At 41.4% G+C, this 17,842-nt stretch overlaps 1 protein-coding gene across 1 annotated transcript in view; it reads right to left on the bottom strand.

Moving 5' to 3' along the window:
* LOC125485495 (deoxynucleoside triphosphate triphosphohydrolase SAMHD1-like) overlaps positions 1-17,842 on the bottom strand; it is a 95,812-nt gene that overhangs the window by 24,365 nt on the left and 53,605 nt on the right. The window contains exons 5-9 of the mRNA XM_048608527.1: positions 14,227-14,327; positions 13,364-13,472; positions 12,398-12,489; positions 11,772-11,887; positions 3,805-3,944 (exon numbers count right to left, since the gene is read on the bottom strand). Of these exons, the coding sequence (XP_048464484.1) occupies positions 3,805-3,944; positions 11,772-11,887; positions 12,398-12,489; positions 13,364-13,472; positions 14,227-14,327 (558 nt within the window). The remainder of the gene's footprint in view (positions 1-3,804; positions 3,945-11,771; positions 11,888-12,397; positions 12,490-13,363; positions 13,473-14,226; positions 14,328-17,842) is intronic.

Genomic DNA, 17,842 nt, shown 5'->3' with positions numbered 1-17,842 from the left:
ATCCTCTATTCATGTCAGTACCGTGCCCCAAACACCATGGTATCTTTTCTTATTTAGCAGTCTCCTGCGCAGCATCTTGTCAAATGCTGTCTGGAAATCCAAATGGATCACGTCCAATAGCTCTCCTTTCTCTAACTTGCTTGTTACCTCCTCAAAGAATTCTATCAGTTTTGTCAGGCATGACCTCCCCTTGACTAAGCCATGCTGACTCAGCCCTATTTTACCATACACTTCCGAGTACTCCACAATCTCATCCCTAATAATCTTACAAATGACCTTGGTTAGACCAACCAGCCAACAGTTTCCTGTCTTCTGCCTCTCTCCTTTCTTAAACAGGGGTGTTACATTAGCCAATTTCCAGTTCTCTGGGACCCTCCATGACTCAGTGATGCCTGAAAGATCCTTACCAATCCCTCTATAACCCCTCAGCTATCTCCTTCAGAACTCTGGAGTGTAATCCATCTGCTCTGGGTGATTTATCCACCTTCAGACTTTTCAACTTCCTTAGCATCTTCTCCTTAGTGATGGTCACTACACTCACCTCCTGTCTCCTGGTTCTCTTGAAGTTCTGGTATGCTGCTGGTTTTTTTCCACTGTGAAAATTGGTGCAAAGTAGCAATTTCCTCCATAATTTCTTTGTTCTCCATTACTACTTCTCCAGCCTCATTTTCCAGCTTAATGTCCACTCTAATCTCTCTTTCTTTTTAGATATCTAAAAACAGCTCTTGCAATATTCTGGCTTACTCTCATTTCATCTTCTTCTGCCCTTTTTTTAACTTATCCTCTACTGGTTTTTAAAGCTTCCCAATCCTCTGGCTTCCCACTAATCTTCACCACATTCTACGTTTTTTATTTTGCTTTTATGCTGTTCCTATCTCCCTTGTCAGACATGGTTGCCTCATCTTCCCCTTAGTATGTTTCTTCTTCCTTTTTGGGATGGATTTCTAATGTGCCTCCTGAATTACGGTGAAACTCTGCCATTGCTGCTCCATCATCTTCCCTTTGAGGCTCCTCTTTCAGTCAGCTCTGGTCAGCAACTTCTTCATGATTTTGTAGTTACTTTTATTCAATTGTACAACCATTACATCTGATTCCAGCTTTTCCCTTTCAAACTTCAGGGTGAATTCTTCTATCATATTATGGTCACTGCCCCCTAGAGGTTCCTTCACCTTAAGGTCCCTAGTCAAGTCTCCCTCATTATATGTCACCGAATTGAGAACTGTCTGTTCTCTTGTGGGCTCTATCACCAGCTGCTCCAAACAACCATCTTGCAGACATTCCACAAATTCATTTTCTTGAGATCCACTACCAATCTGATTTTTCCAGTCCACCTGAATATTGAAAGAACCCATGATTATTGTAATAGTGTCTTTGTTACATACCTTCTCCATCTCCTGATTGATTTTCTTCCCCATATCCTGACTATTGCTAGGAGGTCTGTACACAACTCCCATCAAGGTTTCTTTTCCTTTTGTGGTTCTTCAACTCCACTCACACAGATTCTACATCTTTTTAACTCTATATCATTTCTTGCTATCGATTTTAATTTCATCTTTTACTAACAAGGCCCCTCTGCCCATTAGTCTGTCTATTTTGTTAGGACGTGCATCCTTGGATATTTAGTTCCCGGTCCTGATCCCCTTGCAGCAACACCTGTGTGATCTCCACAACACCGTAATTGTCAATTTCAATTTGTGCTACAAGCTCATTCACCTTATTTTGTATACTGCATACATTTAAATACAGCACTCTCAGTCCTGCTATGACTGACCACTTGAGTCTTAGAGTCATACACCCTGGAAACAGATGCTTAGGCCCAACTCATCCAAGCTAACCAAGCATCCTAAACTGAACTAATCCCATTTGGCCCATATCCCTCTAATCCCTTCCTATTAATGCACCTGTTCAAATGTCTTTTTAAAATTTTGTTATTGTACCTGCCACTACCATTTCCTCTGGCAGCTCATTCCATACACGCACCACCCTCTGTGTGAATAAAAATGCCCTTTAGGACCCCTTAAATCTTTCCGCTCTCACCGTAAACCTATGCCCCTCTAGTTTTGGACTCCCCTATCCTGGGATGAAGACCTTGGCTATCCACCCAATCCATGCCCCTCATGATTGTATAAACCTCTGTAAGGTCACCCCTCAGCCTCTGACGCTCCAGGGGCAAGAAGTCCCAGCCCATTCAGCCCCTCCCTACAGCTCGAGCCCTCCAGTCCCAGCAGCATCTTTGTGAATTTTTTCTGCATTCTTTCCAGTTTATGGTTGTCCAGTTATCTGCTTTGCCTGAAGTGAGATTTCCGACCCTTCCCGTACTCTGTCTTATTATCTGTTCTGGAAACTTTAAGTAAGCTCTGCTGAGCCCTACCCCACTTTAACTTTTTCCACAATTTTCTATGCAACTGAACCTATCCCCATACTATTTTGTTTAAAGCCCTAACCACAGCCCTCGCAATGAAATTTGTCTGGACTCTGGTCCCTGCATGTTTAGGGTGGAGCCTGTCCCATTGTAACAGCTCCCTCCTTTCCCATTGATGCCATGAATTCAAACCTATTTCTCCCACACCAATCTTTGAGCCATGTGTTTACCTCTTTAACCGTGCCAATTTGCCCATGGCTCAACAAGTAATGCACAGAATATTACCTTTTTTGGTTCTGCTTTCTAATTTAACCCCTAACTGTTCATATTCCCTCAGCAGAACCTCTTTCCTTGTCCACCTATATCATTGGTCCCTCCATGTACTGTAATAACTGGATCTTTTCCCTCCCACCCCAAGTTCCTCTGCAGCCCAGATGAGATATCCTGAACACAGACACCAGGTAGGCAACATTCTTTTGAGATCCTCCATCCTGACCACAGAGAACAGTGCCTTTTTCCCTAACAACACTATCTCCAATTAATACCTGAGGAGGAGCAAGGCTCCGAAACTTTGTGTTTTCAAATAAACCTGTTGGACTATAACCTTGTGTCATTGATTTCTGACCTTATCCCCAATTATAAATACATTTCTCTTTTCTACCCTCTCTTGAATGGATCCCTGTATCTCAGTGCTAGGGTCAATTTGCTATTCCTCCTTGCAGCCCACATTTTCATCCACACTGGACGCACTGTTAGAAAAGCTCGAGGACTGAGGCTCCTTCAGCACTCCATCCTGGATTCCTCTCCCTGCCTCATACCCTGTTGTCCTGACCCACTGACTGAATTCAAAGTGGTTAATGAAAGGGGTGTGATTACCTCCTGAAACATGGCATCCAGGTAACTTTCCTCCTTCCTGATGTATTACAGTTCAGACTCCAGCTCATCCAATCTGAGCCAGAGTTCCTCAAGCAACAAACACTTACTACAAACGTGGTCACTATGAACTTCAATGGTGTCCACCAGCTGACGCAGCATATAGTTACAACACATTGCCTGGCCAGATATCTCTATTTTAATGACTTGGTCCTTAATTTATTTTTTGAAAAATTCCTACTAGTCTTTTAGTTTGAAGTTTGTAAATATTCCCCCTATTTACCTTTAATCATAGAGTAACCTACAATAGATAGTCAAATTATCATCAACCAATTAACTTATGGTGTACCTGTGACGTCACTCTTTTGTGCCAGGTCCTGATCTTCGGCTTCAATTTGCCTTGGGCAGTGTCTCAGTCTGGATGTGATCTCTCCTTCCCGACTGTGTGAAGCTTACTGATCATGCCAACTACCAACTTATGCCAAGTACCAAGCCTGGCTGTGACTATTTGGACGTCAGTCCCCTGTTTCTAGGTGCAGATGCTGAATATAGTTGTACACAATACATACTTCCAAATTTTCTGTATTCTCTGCAAACCGAGCTTCCCTGATGAATTTAAATAGCTTGCGCTTCACAAGATTTCTCAGGATTTCCTGTGCTTCGCTCAATGCAGGGTCAGACGAATTCAGGATGTTTTCAAAGACAGAGTCTGGCAAAACAAAAATTGAAGGTGCCGTTAACTAAGAATATTGGGCTGGAGTTTGCAGAGTTCATCACGATTCCAATATAGGGACCAATTCCACTTCCTGATCCATTCGAGATAGTTATGCAACATCTGCCAGAATTTCTATGAATGGTTTTCCATTGTGATTGCTGTCCAATTAGAAAACAGCAGGTGGAATTAATGGGTGTGATCTAGAATCATGGCTGTCCCCATTTTAAAGGGGTCTGTCAGCCATCAATGTGACTGTAGCCAGACATCAAATTTCTATGGCACCCTGTCATGGAAATGCAGCCCCATGGTTTAACAACACCTCCCTGGAGTTCAGGCTGTAGCATGAAGCGGAGGGATGCCTTATTTCTAAATGGTGGGCTCAGGTCTATGAAACACATAGAAAGTAATTTATGTGCAGGACAAATTCGGAATGTGTAACCAATACCTTGTATCAGCTTTCCTTTAGGAAGGCGACATTGCAAGATATTAGAAATGGAGATAGAAAGTAGCATATAGAACAGTACAACACAGGAACGGGCCCTTTGATCCATGATGTTGTGCTGAACATGACACTAAGTTAAACTAATCCTTTCTGCCTGCCCTTGGTCCATATCCCTCCATTCCTTGCTTATTCATGTGCTTGTCTAAAAGCCCTATTGTATCTGCCTCCATCATTACCCCTGGCAGCGCGTTCCAGGCACCTACCACTCTGTGTTTAAATAAAAAGCTTGCCCTTCACATGTCCTTTGAACTTTCCCCTCCCTCTCACCTTAAATGCATGCCGTCAAGTATTAGACATTTCAATGCTGGGGAAAAAGATTCTGACTGTCAACCCTATCTATGCCTCTCATAATTTTATAAACTTCTATCAGTTCTGCCCTCAGCTCCCTCTGCTCCACAGAAAACAACCGTAGTCTGTCCAGCCTCTCCTTACACATCGTACCCTCTAATCCAGGTAAATCTCTTCGGCACTCTCTCCAAAGTCTTTATATCCTTCCTGTAATGTGGCGACCAGAACTGAACACAATATTCTGGCCTAACCAAACTTTTATAAAGCTGCAACATCACTTCCTAACCCGACCAATAAAGATAAGCATGCCATACGCCTTCTTTACCACCCTATCCACTGGTGTGGCCACTTTCAGGGAGCTATGGACTAGGACTCTAAGGTTCCTCTGTACATCAAAGCTGTTAAGGGTTCTGTCATTATATTTTCCCTTAGCATTTGATCTCCTGAAGTGCAACACCTCACTCTTGCCTGGATTAAACTTCATCTGCCATTTCTCTGCCCATATCTGCAGCTAATCTATATCCCACTGTATCCTTTGCCAACTTTCTACACTATCCACAACTTGCCTGGTCTTTGTGTCATCTGCAAACTTAGTAACCCATCCATCCAGGATTTCATCCAAGTCATTTATATAAATCACAAACAGCACAGGTCCCAGTACGGATCCTGGTGGAACACCACTAGTCATAGATCTCCAGCCAGAAAATCACCCTCCACTATCACCACCACCCTCTGTCCTCTATATTCTAATTCTGAACCCAAATGGCCAAGTCACTGTGGATTCCATACATCTTAATCTTCTCGATGAGCCTACCATGAGGGACATTTGTTGAAAGCCTTACTAAAATCCATGTAAACAACATCCACTGCTGTACCCTCACTGGCCACCCTCGTCACCTCCTCAAAAAAAATCAATCGAGTTAAGATGTGACTTTCCCCAAAGAAAGCCATGCTGACTCTCCCTAATTAGGTCATGCTTTTCCAAATGCGTGTAAATCCTATCCTATCTCCAATAGCTTCCCAACCACTGATGTGAGACTCACTGGTCTATAATTTCCTGGATTTATCTCTATATCCCTTCTTGAAGAGAGGAACAGCATTAGCTACTCGCCAGTTCTCAGGGACCTGTCCAGTGGCTAGATAGGATTCAATGATCTTAGTCAAGGCCCCAGCAATCTCCTGTCTTGCTTCTCTCAGTAACCTGGGCCCTGGGGACTTATCCACCTTAAAGCACTACAAGAGACGTAACACCAATTCTTCCTTGACTTCAAAATGCCCTAGCATAGAAGCATGCCCCACACTAATCTCACTTTCCTCCACATCCTTCTTCTTGGTGAATACTAATGCAAAGTACTCATTCAAGACGTCACTCACATCCTCTCTCTTGAAGCACAAGTTCCCTCCTTTATCCTTGAGTTCTCCTACCCTCTTCCTAGTTATCCTCTTGCTTCTAATGTGTGGATAAAATGCCTTGGGATTCTTTTTAACTTTACTCGCCAAGGGCATTTCATGGTCCTTTCTTGCTCTCCTAATTTCCTGCTTGAGTTCTTTCCTACTTTTTTTATATTCCTCAAGGGCCTTGTCTGATTTTTAGCTTTCAAAACTTTACATATGCTTCTTTTTCCTTTTTGATTAAATTAACAATCTCCCTCTTCATTCAAGGGTCCCATACCTGCCATTCTTGTCCTTCCTCCTTACTGGAACATACCGATCCTGAACTCTGATCAGTAGGCATTTAAATGACTTCCACATGTCAAATATGGGAGATAGAAGAGGAATTAATGGGAGTAAAACCTGATCAACAGGATTTACTGAAAAGCTTGGCTATTTTTACAATGGACAGGATGGTTTGCATCACAGATTGCAAAAGGAAGATGAGCTATGAAAAAGTTCATCATAACCAACCAATTTTCCAAAGGTACGAGAGTGAGGGAGGGTGGGGGGGGTTGGGGGGGGTGGCACAGTAGGTGGTGGGCAGTGCAGTGGGGAGACACCACAGGCTTGGAATGTAGCAAATGTGACACCCTTATTCAAAAAAGTGTGCAGGTCAGCTTAATCTCATTGGTGGGTAAGGTTCAAAGTCAGGGATAAAATTAAGAGGCACTTGGGGGGGTTTGCATTATTTAAGGAAAGCCAGTGTGGATTTGTAATAGATTGCATTTGATTCATCCAATTTTTTTTTGAAGAGGTTTGATGAAAGGAATACAGTGGATGTTGTCCATGTGGGTTTTAAGAAATAGAGAGGACTGCAGATGCTGGAAGTCAGGATCAATAAAATGTGGAGCTGGAGGAGCACAGCAGGTCAGACAGCATCTGAGGAGCAGGAAAGTCGACGTTTTGGGTCTGGACCCTTCATGAGGACTCTTCATTTAAGAAACTGTTTGAGAAAATACCACTTGAATATACAGAATAAAACAGACATTTTCCTGACTGTTTTTGCCTTGCACTCATCAGGAGAATTTGCAAGAATACTAATTAAGAGAGAAAACCATCATGTATTCTGCATGAGAAGAGTTTTCTGATTGGTTGGTTAACAAGTAGACTCAGGTTGATTGAGACGTTGCCATGCAAAATGCACCCTTTTGTGGTGATTGTTTAAATTTTAAACCATGCAGGTTGACTGTGATTGGTAGCATTCAGTGTAACAAGCACATAACTTAGAAGATGAGTTAACAAAATTGTGGCTTACGGAACAGGAGGGTCAGTGGCAGTTTGGTTGAAAATTTGGCTTAAGGACAAAAACCAGTAAGTCATGGAAAGTGGTTGTTTTCAGTTTGGCGTATGGATAGACAGTAAGATTCCCCAAGGAATCATTACAAGGGCCACAATTTCTTTTGATAGATATAAATGACTTGCAAAGTGGATATAGATTAAAATTTCAAAATTTGCCAATGATACAAATTTGTAGGTGTGGCAAACAGTGAGAAAGAAAATAATTGATTGCAATAGGCTAGGAGTATGAACACACAAATGATCGATGAAATTTGACAGAAGCATAAAATGATGCAGTTAGGGAGAAGGGAGAGGGACAGACAACATTTACTTCATGTTACAGTGTGCTGGTATATGGGGACGTGTCTGTGCATATGCATAAATCAGAGAAGATTGTAGGACAGGTTGAAAATGCAGTAAATAAAGCATACAGTATCTTAGGCTTCGTTAACAAAAGAATAAAATATAACAACAAAGTTATGATAAGCTTTTATAAAACTGAACTAGCCTCAGGTAGGATACTGTCCATTTTTAGGCATCATACTTTAGGAAAGATATGAAAGTGTGAGAGATGGCATAGAAAAGATTCACAAGAATGGTTCTAGGGTTGAAGAACTTTAAGTAGGTAGACACATTGGAAAAGTTAGGACTGTTCCCTTAGAGAAAATCAAAATAAGGTTTGATAGATGTATTCAAATCATGAGGGAGCTGGTCTGAGTAGATAGGGAGAAACTGTTCTCATTGTTGGAAGGATTAAGAAAGAGAGGAAATAGATTTAAAGTAATTGGCAAAAGAAGTAATGTAGACACCGGGGAAACATTTTCATGCAGCGAGTGGTTAGGGTGTCAAATGTGCTGCCTGACAGTGTGATGAAGGCTAATTCAATTAAAGTATTCAGGCCTAGATTATTATCTGAAAATGAAGGATGTGTGTGGTTACATGGGAGTGGCAATAGATGCACTGTTGATCTGGAGAGCCAATGCAGGTGCGGCTGCTAAAGGGGCTCCTCTGTGGTTTAACGTTTCTGCAGTTCCAGCTTTGAAGATGTGTGCCTCATACCACCTCTCACATGAGGGAGTGAAATCATCTTTGTTCTTGGAGAATGGTCAGGTAAGCTCAGGCAATGACAAGAGTAAAACATCTGAATGTGCATCATGATCCTCAGGAAGGTTTCACTGTGATTAAACTGGCCATCCCCATCCTACAGGAGAAAGGAACAGACAACATCAAGGAAAGGATCGTTCTGGAAGTGAAAGGCATTACTAGGACTAATTGAAAACAAGGTCCTTGACCTCAATAGGGTGGCTACTCCTGGCATGAGAATTCATGTCCAGTAGAGAGAGAGGGCTTAATTCTATTGTCTGCTCAGGAATACAGCTTCCTAACTTGTGCACTCATACCCATTGGATTTCATTTGCTGTTCTCCCTGATGTCTGATCAGGTGCTGAGGAATAGGAGTGTGCAAAATAGATCTATTCTCTTAAGCACAGCTGATATCAGAGGGGTTTGATAGTGATGAGGAGAGCTCAGGATGATTTGCATTCTAAGGATATACCATCATGAAGCATTGCATCAAATCTTAGCATCCATCATTGAAAAATGCGTATGTGAACTGGAAAGTTACGGTCCTCTTATTTACCACTGAAGTGTTTAATTTATGCCGTGCCTGTCTTATCTGTCTGTGTGAGAGAGGGTCATAATCAAAGAAGATTGGGTTCAAATCAGAGGCATTAATTAATTACCTTGTTTAGCTTTGCTCTGCTAAAGTTACAGTATTAGTAAGTTGTTAACTTTGTTTAAGTTATAAAGTTTGTGTCATTCATAAAGTCAAGAAAGGAACGTTTGGGCAATTTTGAGGGTTATTTACCATTTTAATTTCACTGTGTTGTGAATTCAGTGATAGTAAGGCTGATTTGGTTTGGCTTGCTGTCCCTTTGTTGTAACACTCCCTAAATACTACTTCTGGAAATATAGCATGGAAGTAGCAACAGACAAGCAGCATGACAAATGATGTGACAAAACTGCCAGTGTGCCCACATCCAAACCCTCCTCCATCTCCATGGCAACATTCAGTGAGTTAGCTCTTCTACCATCCAAAAAAAATCAGTAACATTAATATCGAACGATTGCCCGTGATCATCTTATTAATGTAATCTTTGGGAAACAAAGAAGAAATCGCCAATGTTTTCTGGCTCATTCTCTCAATATATATAAGAACATAAGAAAAAGGAGCAGGAGCCAGGCCATTCTTCCCATCAAGTTTTTCTCTGTCACTCAATAAGATTATGGCTGATCTAATCATGGTGTCACCTCTCTCTTTCTTGCCTGTTGCGTACAGATCTTGACTCCCTTCCCAGACAAAAATCTCCCTAACTCGGCCTTACACATTCAATATAATCACCTTTCATTGTTCTGAACTCCAAGTGTAGGCCGAACCTGCTAGTACACTCCAACTAATGCCCTGTAGCAAGAGTTTCTCATTTTAATATGCTAATCCTTTTTCAATAAAATTAAATATTCATTTAGCCTTCTAAATTACTTACTGTACTACAAGCTGTCTTACGGTGAATCATGTACCACGGTGCTCACATCCCTCTGTACCACAGAGTTCTGCAATCTCTCTCCATTTAAATAAAATGCAGCTTTTCTACTCTTCCTGCCAAATTGGACAACTTCATATTTTCATTCCCATCCACCAAACCTTTGCACGTTCACTTATCTATCCACATCCCCTTGCAGAGTCCTTGTATCCTCTTCACAAGCTACTTTCTTACCTACCTTTGTATCATCAACAAATTTAGCAACTGTATATTAGGAGAGATGTCAGTGTGTGAAGAGGGAACTGAGCAGATTTATCAGGCTGCTACAAGGAATGAGGAACTTCAATTATTTGGAGAGATTAGAGAAGCTTGGATTTTTCTCCTTATAGCAATGAAGATTAAAGAATTTAGCATGCTGTTCAAAACAACGATGGACTTTGAGAGATTGCGAAGGCTGATACTTCAGTGCAGCACTGATAGTGAGTTGCACAGTCACATGTGTCATTTTTTAGAGAAATAGTCACACCAAGGGATTGTCTGTGCTTTTGGGTAGAATTAAAAGATCCCATGGCACTAGAAGAGCCAAAGATTTAATCTCTTGTCCTGGTGAATATTTATTCCTCAATCAACATCATTAAAAATCTGTCCTTCTGATCGTTTTCATGTTGCTGAGGGCTTGCTAAATTCAAATTGATAGCCATAATTTATACCACAGGGCAGTAACTTCATTTCAAAATACTTCATTGGCTGTAACGTACTTTGAGATTCATCAGTTATTATTTTAGGCAATACATGATCAAAAACTGTTTCTACTGGCAGGAGGATCAATAATGAGAAGTGACAGATTTAAATGAGCTGGTGAATGAAACATGGTGGAATTAAGGGGAAATGTTTTTACACAGTTCGTTGTTTTGACTTGCAAGGTCCTGCCTGAAATAGTGTTGGAAGCAACTTCAATGCTAGCACTCAAAATGGAATTGGATAAGTACTTAGAATCATAGAGCTGTACAGCACGGAAACAGACCCTTCAGTCCAATTCGTCCATGCTGACCAGAATCCTAAACTAATCTAGTCCCATTTGCCAGCAATTGGCCCATATCCCTCTAGTCATGTACCCATCCAGATGGCTTTTAAATGTTGTTATTGTACCAGCCTCCACCACTTCCTCTGGCAGCTCTTTCCATACATGCACCACCCTCTGTGTGAAAAAGTTGCCCCTTAGGTCCCTTTTAAATCTTTCCCTCTCACCTTAAACCTATGCCCTCTAGTTTTGGACTCCACTACCCTGGGAAAATGACCTTGGCTATTCACCCTATCCATGCCCCTCATGATTTTATTAACCTCAGTAAGGTCACCCCTCAGCCTCCGATGCTCCATGGAAAATAGCTCCAGCCTATTCAGCCTCTCCCTATAGCGCAAAGCCAACAATCCTTGCAACATCCTTGTAAATCTTATCTGAACCCTTTCAAGTTTTACAACATCTTTCCTACAGCTAGGAGTCCAGAATTGAATGCAGTATTCCAATAGTGGCCTAACCAAGGAATAATGTGCTGGAGAGTGGGATGAATTGAAATGAATCGCTGCAGCTCTGAGGAAGGGTCACCGGACCCAAAACTTTAACTCTGTTTTCTGCTTCACAGATGCTGCCAGACCTGCTCAGCTTTTCCAGCAACTTAGTTTTTGTTCCTGATTTAGAGCATCTGCAGTTCTTTTGGTTTTTATTTTAAGATTCAAGGAAGAACAGCTTTAGATCCAATAGAGTGACACAACAATGCTTACCTGTGAGTTGGGTGTAAGCTACCATGTCATCAATTGCTTTGGACATTGTACACTTAATCCCATTTTTACCAGTTATCTTAATGTGTGGATCTGCAAGCAGCAACGCCTCTGTGATCCTGAAGGATTAAATATTTTCAAAACTGTTATTGGAATATTTTCCACATTGCTTCTTTAAAACAAAAGAATTTTAAGTTGCCATGAATTGAAATCCAGAGTTGGTCCCCAGTCTGGTTGAGCTTGCACAACGATCAGCCGAAGCAAAAGTGCTCTGTTGTTGGTTTTATTCTCCTTGGGATTGCGTTAGGAAACAATCAGACAATGTTACTAACTTCCTCAATCTTGGACTTGAGCACCAAATCTAAACGCTGATACCCACCACAGCACTGAGGTGGCACTGCACTGTCAGAGATGCAGTCCTTCAGATGAAATGTCTCTTTGGAACAGTCAACCAGCTGTAGCAAAAACTATCTTGGGTTCACAAGTAGGATCAGGGTTCCAAAGGACTACTGGAAGCAGATAAGAGTCAGTACTTGCTGGGCAAAGGAGGATATTTGAGCTGAGATAAGAGAAAATAAATAACAAAAACAACTGCCAGAGATGTATGGCTTCCCTACAGCAATGCTTACATGCTTTCAACGTTGTTGATCACTCTATGTTGAAAGGCTCTGCGATGCAAAGTGTAGCGTGTGTGAAACATGTCATACATATCACCAGCTTCCTGCAGAGAAAATATTGTAAACTGGAATAAGCCATTGTTCAGTAAAATCTGTCAGTAACAGATACCCTGGAGCTGAACCTAGCGACGTATAATTTAGTTAAAATTGGAACACCCAATAATTACAGACATTGAAGCTATTCAGGCATCAGAATTATTTTAAGGTCCTTGCTGCCCTCAACCCGACATTGTAAATTTTAATTTCTCCATCAAAGTGTTCCAGTACTCTATCCTGCAGTTAATTTTACAATTTGATTAGTACGAAACTTCTGCCATAAATTAGCATTTCACTTATTTGAATTTGGGGCCTCTTGTGCTACTGCTATACGTAAAGTATAAAATAATTTTCTGCAATCGCCTTTTCCATCTAAATGCCTGTGTAAAATCACATGCTGGACTCATCCAATGACACTGGAAAGCTCAAATTTATTACCATTCCTTCACTATAGCTTGGTCAAAAACTTGGAACTCTCTCCTTCCCCTACAGCACTATGGTGTACCTTTAACACACCAATTGTATCTATGCCAGAAAGTGCCTCAATGTTGCTTCTCAAGGACAATTTGGGATGGCCAATAAATGTTAGCCCTGTCAGAGATACCTGCATCTTCAGAATAAACATAAAGAAAGCACATAATGCTGTGAAACTGTAGGTCATTAATTCTTCCCCACAGTTCATTATGTCTATGTTTTTATGATGAGTCTTGCCATCCAAGAGGTAGAGCTAAAACGTAGGAAAAATTTAACATTGAATTGGCTGATGACAATAGAAGTGCTTCATTTGGCTCTTGTGTGCCTGAGCGAAGGTGGCGAAAATCAGATAAGTAAATAGCCCACAAACTAACAAGACTTCCCATTCTATCTGTCAATGTACATCACTTTATCTCGAGTGCCAATCTGCTTTGTTCCATCAACTTCACAAACTCGAGCAAACCTAAGGAAGCGTTGAAAGTCAAAGTTGTTCTGGATTCCCAGATGGTGACTGTCCCTTCAGAAACACGATAAATACAGTCAATCTCAGCCTTGACATCATGTTGGTCAATATGCCCCACACTTCCTGCTGAATCATCTCATGACCTCAAAATAAAGACATTAGTCAATGGGTTGGACTGGAATATTGTAATAAGTTGCTTAATGGAAAAGAACATAAGAGCATAAGAAATAGGACCAGCAGTAGGCCATTCAGCCCTTCAAACATGTTCCTCTATTTAATAAGCTCTTTGATGATTTGCCCAGGCCTCAGCTCCTCTTTCAAGCCAGCTCCTCATAGCCTTCGACTCCTTAATATTTGAAAAATCTATCTCCCTCCTCTCCAAATACTTTCAGTGATTTTGCCTCTACAACTCTCCGCAGTAAAGAAATTCAGACATTCATTACCATTCGAAGGAGCAACATGAAATAAAACAAGTAGGAAACTGGGTTAAGTCCTGAGCATCCTCTGACAGGTCCCAGTGGGGTCACCTGTATGGCCTCCCACGGAGCTATTTCTGATGACCCTGAAGTTCTGGGCTTAGTCAGCAGCTTAAAATGTCTGATTCCGATACAGCCTTCCATACCAGAGAATATGTTTGTGTTTGTCACTATTAGGACCCAATGATCATGAACATTGTGTCCAGAAAATGCCACACTTGGTTTTAATGAAATTTGCAATGTTCATGGTGAATGCTTACTATGAGAAACAATGGATTAATGAATGTCCATCACCAACTGATCAGAGAGATTAAAAGACAACTTTGACTTACCTGACAAAATAATCCCACTTATCAACATCAATCCCATTTCTTTTGTTGGCAATGATTTCATAAAGAAAACTTTTCTCTTTGGGCCGACCTTTATATGGCCACTGAAAAGATATGGTACCAGAGTTAGATACTGAAAACAGCTCACAGGACTACAGAATCACAGAACTGTAACGGTGCAGAAGGAGGTCAATTGGAAATTTAGGATTAGACGTAAATGTAGAGACGCAATTAAGGAGTTTGTGCTTGATACAAAAATCGGTTGTGTGGTTTCAAGTCAGGAAGGAAGATATAAACTGCACAAAGATATCAACACACCACTCCAATAGATAGAAACATGGCAAAGGGAATGCAAGCAAAGAAGTATGATGGAATGCATTTGAGGAAAGCATAGAAATACAGAATAAATAGAAGGATAGTTGGCAGTTTAGAGGAACAGAGTGGCATTGGGAGCATATTGTCTACAGCTCCCTGAAGATAGTTGGTCAGATCATTAAGGTGATTAACGTGTCTACGGAATGTATCCTGTAACTCAATTAATAAAGTTAGAGCAGCAATGTTATGCTATTACTTCATAAAGTGTGTGTTCAGCTGAACATAGAAATTTGTATAGAGTTCTGTTACTGGAAGGATGTGATTGATTAAGAATGTACAGAGCAAACTCATGAAAATTTCTCCAGAACTGGCTTATTTTACTTCTGAGTTGGGAGTAGATTAGCTAGAACAGAGAGACTGAGAAGATGATTTAATTGAGGTGTATAAAAGTATGAGAGGACCGGACATAGGATTTGAAGGACCTATTTACTAGAGTAAGATTGGGGCCGGTCAAGGACAGTTGTGTGTGGAGTCTGAAGAGATAGGAGAGGTGCTAAATGAATATTTTTTGTCAGTATTCACACAGGAAAAAGACAATGTAGTCGAGGAGAATACTGAGATACAGTCTATTAGACTAGACGGGATTGAGGTTCATAAGGAGGAGGTGTTAGCAATTCTGGAAGGTGTGAAAATAGATAAGTCCCCTGGGCTGGATGGGATTTATCCTAGGATTCTCTGGGAAGCGAGAGAGAAGATTGCAGAGCCTTTGGCTTTGATCTTTATGTTGTCATTGTCTACAGGAATAGTGCCAGAAGACTGGAGACGAGCAAATGTTGTCCCCTTGTTCAAGAAGGGGAGTAGAGACAACCCTGGTAATTATAGACCAGTGAGCCTTACTTCGGTTGTGGGTAAAGTGTTGGAAAGGATTATAAGAGATAGGATTTATAATCATCTAGAAAGGAATAATTTGATTAGGGATAGTCAACACGGTTTTGTGAAGGGTAGGTCGTGCCTCACAAACCTTATTGAGTTCTTCGAGAAGGTGACCAAACAAGTGGATGAGGGTAAAGCGGTTGATGTGGTATATTTGGATTTCAGTAAAGCGTTTGATAAGGTTCCCCATGGTAGGCTATTGCAGAAAATACGGAGGCATGGGATTGAGGGTGATTTAGCGGTTTGGATCAGAAATTGGCTAGCTGTAAGAAGACAGAGGGTGGTGGTTGATGGGAAATGTTCATCCTGGAGTTCAGTTACTAGCGGTGTACCTCAAGGATCTGTTTTGGGGCCACTGCTGTTTGTCATTTTTATAAATGACCTGGATGAGGGGGTAGAAGGATGGGTTAGTAAATTTGCGGATGACACCAAAGTTGGTGGAGTTGTGGATAGTGCGGAAGGATGTTGCAGGTTACAGAGGGACATAGATAAGCTGCAGAGCTGGGCTGAGAGGTGGCAAATGGAGTTTAATGCGGAAAAGTGTGAGGTGATTCACTTTGGAAGGAGTAACAGGAATACAGAGTACTGGGCTAATGGTAAGATTCTTGGTAGTGTGGATGAACAGAAAGATCTCAGTGTCCATGTGCATAGATCACTGAAAGTTGCCACCCAGGTTGATAGCATTGTTAAGAAGGCGTACAGTATGTTAGGTTTTATTGGTAGAGGGATTGAGTTTCGGAGCCATGAGGTCATGTTGCAGCTGTACAAAACTCTGGTGCGGCCGCACTTGGGTATTGCGTACAGTTCTGGTCACCGCATTATAGGAAGGATGTGGAGGCATTGGAAAGGGTGCAGAGGAGATTTACCAGGATGTTGCCTGGTATGGAGGGAAGGTCTTATGAGGAAAGGCTGAGGGTCTTGAGGCTGTTTTCGTTAGAGAGAAGAAGGTTAAGAGGTGACTTGATAGAGACATACAAGATGATCAGAGGATTAGATAGGGTGGACAGTGGGAGCCTTTTTCCTTGGATGGTGATGGCTAGCACGAGGGGACATAGCTTTAAATTGAGGGGTGATAGATATAGGACAGATGTCAGAGGTAGGTTCTTTACTCAGAGAGTAGTAAGGGCGTGGAATGCCCTGCCTGCAAAAATAGTGGACTCGCCCACTTTAAGGGCATTTAAATGGTCAGTGGATAAACATATGGATGATAATGGAATAGTTTAGGTTAGATGGGCTTCAGATTGGTTTCACAGGTCAGCGCAACATCGAGGGCCGAAGGGCCTGTACTGCGTTGTAATGTTCTATGTTCTATGTTCTATGTTCTATTTCTCTTCGCAGTTGGGCCACTAACTGGGGGAATTGATTGAAAATGATTGCCAGAGGAGTAGAAGGGACTGGAGTAATTCTTTTCACCTAGAGTGAGGTGAAAGTCTAGAATTCATTGGCCAAAAGGTTGGCAGAGGTAACAATACTTATCGTGGTGAACAGCTGACTGGTAGCATAATCTGATGTTGCTAGTCTAATAATCTGCAGATCCAGGGTAATCCTGGGACATGGGTTCACATCACACCACAGCAACGGGTGAAATTTAAATACAATTAATTATTCTGGAATTAAATTCTAGTCTCAGGAATGGTGGCCAGGAAACTGTTACGTTGTTGTAGAAGCCCATTTGTTTTGCTAATTATCTTTAGGGAAGTAAACCTGCTGTCCTTATTCAGTCTGGTCTACATATGACTTGGACACAAAAAATGAGGTTGACTCTTAATTACCTTCAGAAATGGCCCAGTAAATTGTTTAGTTGTACCAGGCCACTGTTTTGTAAAGTCAAAAAATATAACCAGATGGACCACCTGGCACCAACCCAAGAACTGGAATTAACACCAAACCCAGTGAACCCTGTAAAGTTCTCTGAATATCAGGGAAGCTGGGCTAAGACTAGAAAGCTGTCCCATATGGACAGAGGTGATGGCACAATGATATATAAGGGAGTCATCCTGGGAGTTCTCAGCAATGGCTCCAAACCTTGTGAAGTCTCACAGCATCTATACAGGCCACAACAAAGAATTACATTCTTTATAGGACAAAACTATACTCCTCCAATTAAAATGTAGTCAATTAATTTCCACTGATATAATAAGGAGCCAATTAGAAGGTTTTCTTAAGTAAAAGGGAGAGGAATTTTATTATCTGCTAACCTCAGGACAAATCATAAAGATGTGATGTCAAGCATACACACTCACAAGTATAAAGTTAGAAAGGGATAGTGTCCAGTACAAAAGGAAGATGAAAGGAGTGTACAGTTTAAATTACTTCAGGCATCCTTGAGATGTAAGGTTTTAACCTGAGGCATTGGGGTATTTGGTTACTG

The sequence above is a fragment of the Rhincodon typus genome, chromosome 19, assembly GCF_021869965.1.
Source record: "Rhincodon typus isolate 14 chromosome 19, sRhiTyp1.1, whole genome shotgun sequence".
In the NCBI taxonomy this organism is placed as follows: Eukaryota; Metazoa; Chordata; class Chondrichthyes; order Orectolobiformes; family Rhincodontidae; genus Rhincodon; species Rhincodon typus.
This window is presented reverse-complemented; position numbering and strand designations above follow the sequence as displayed.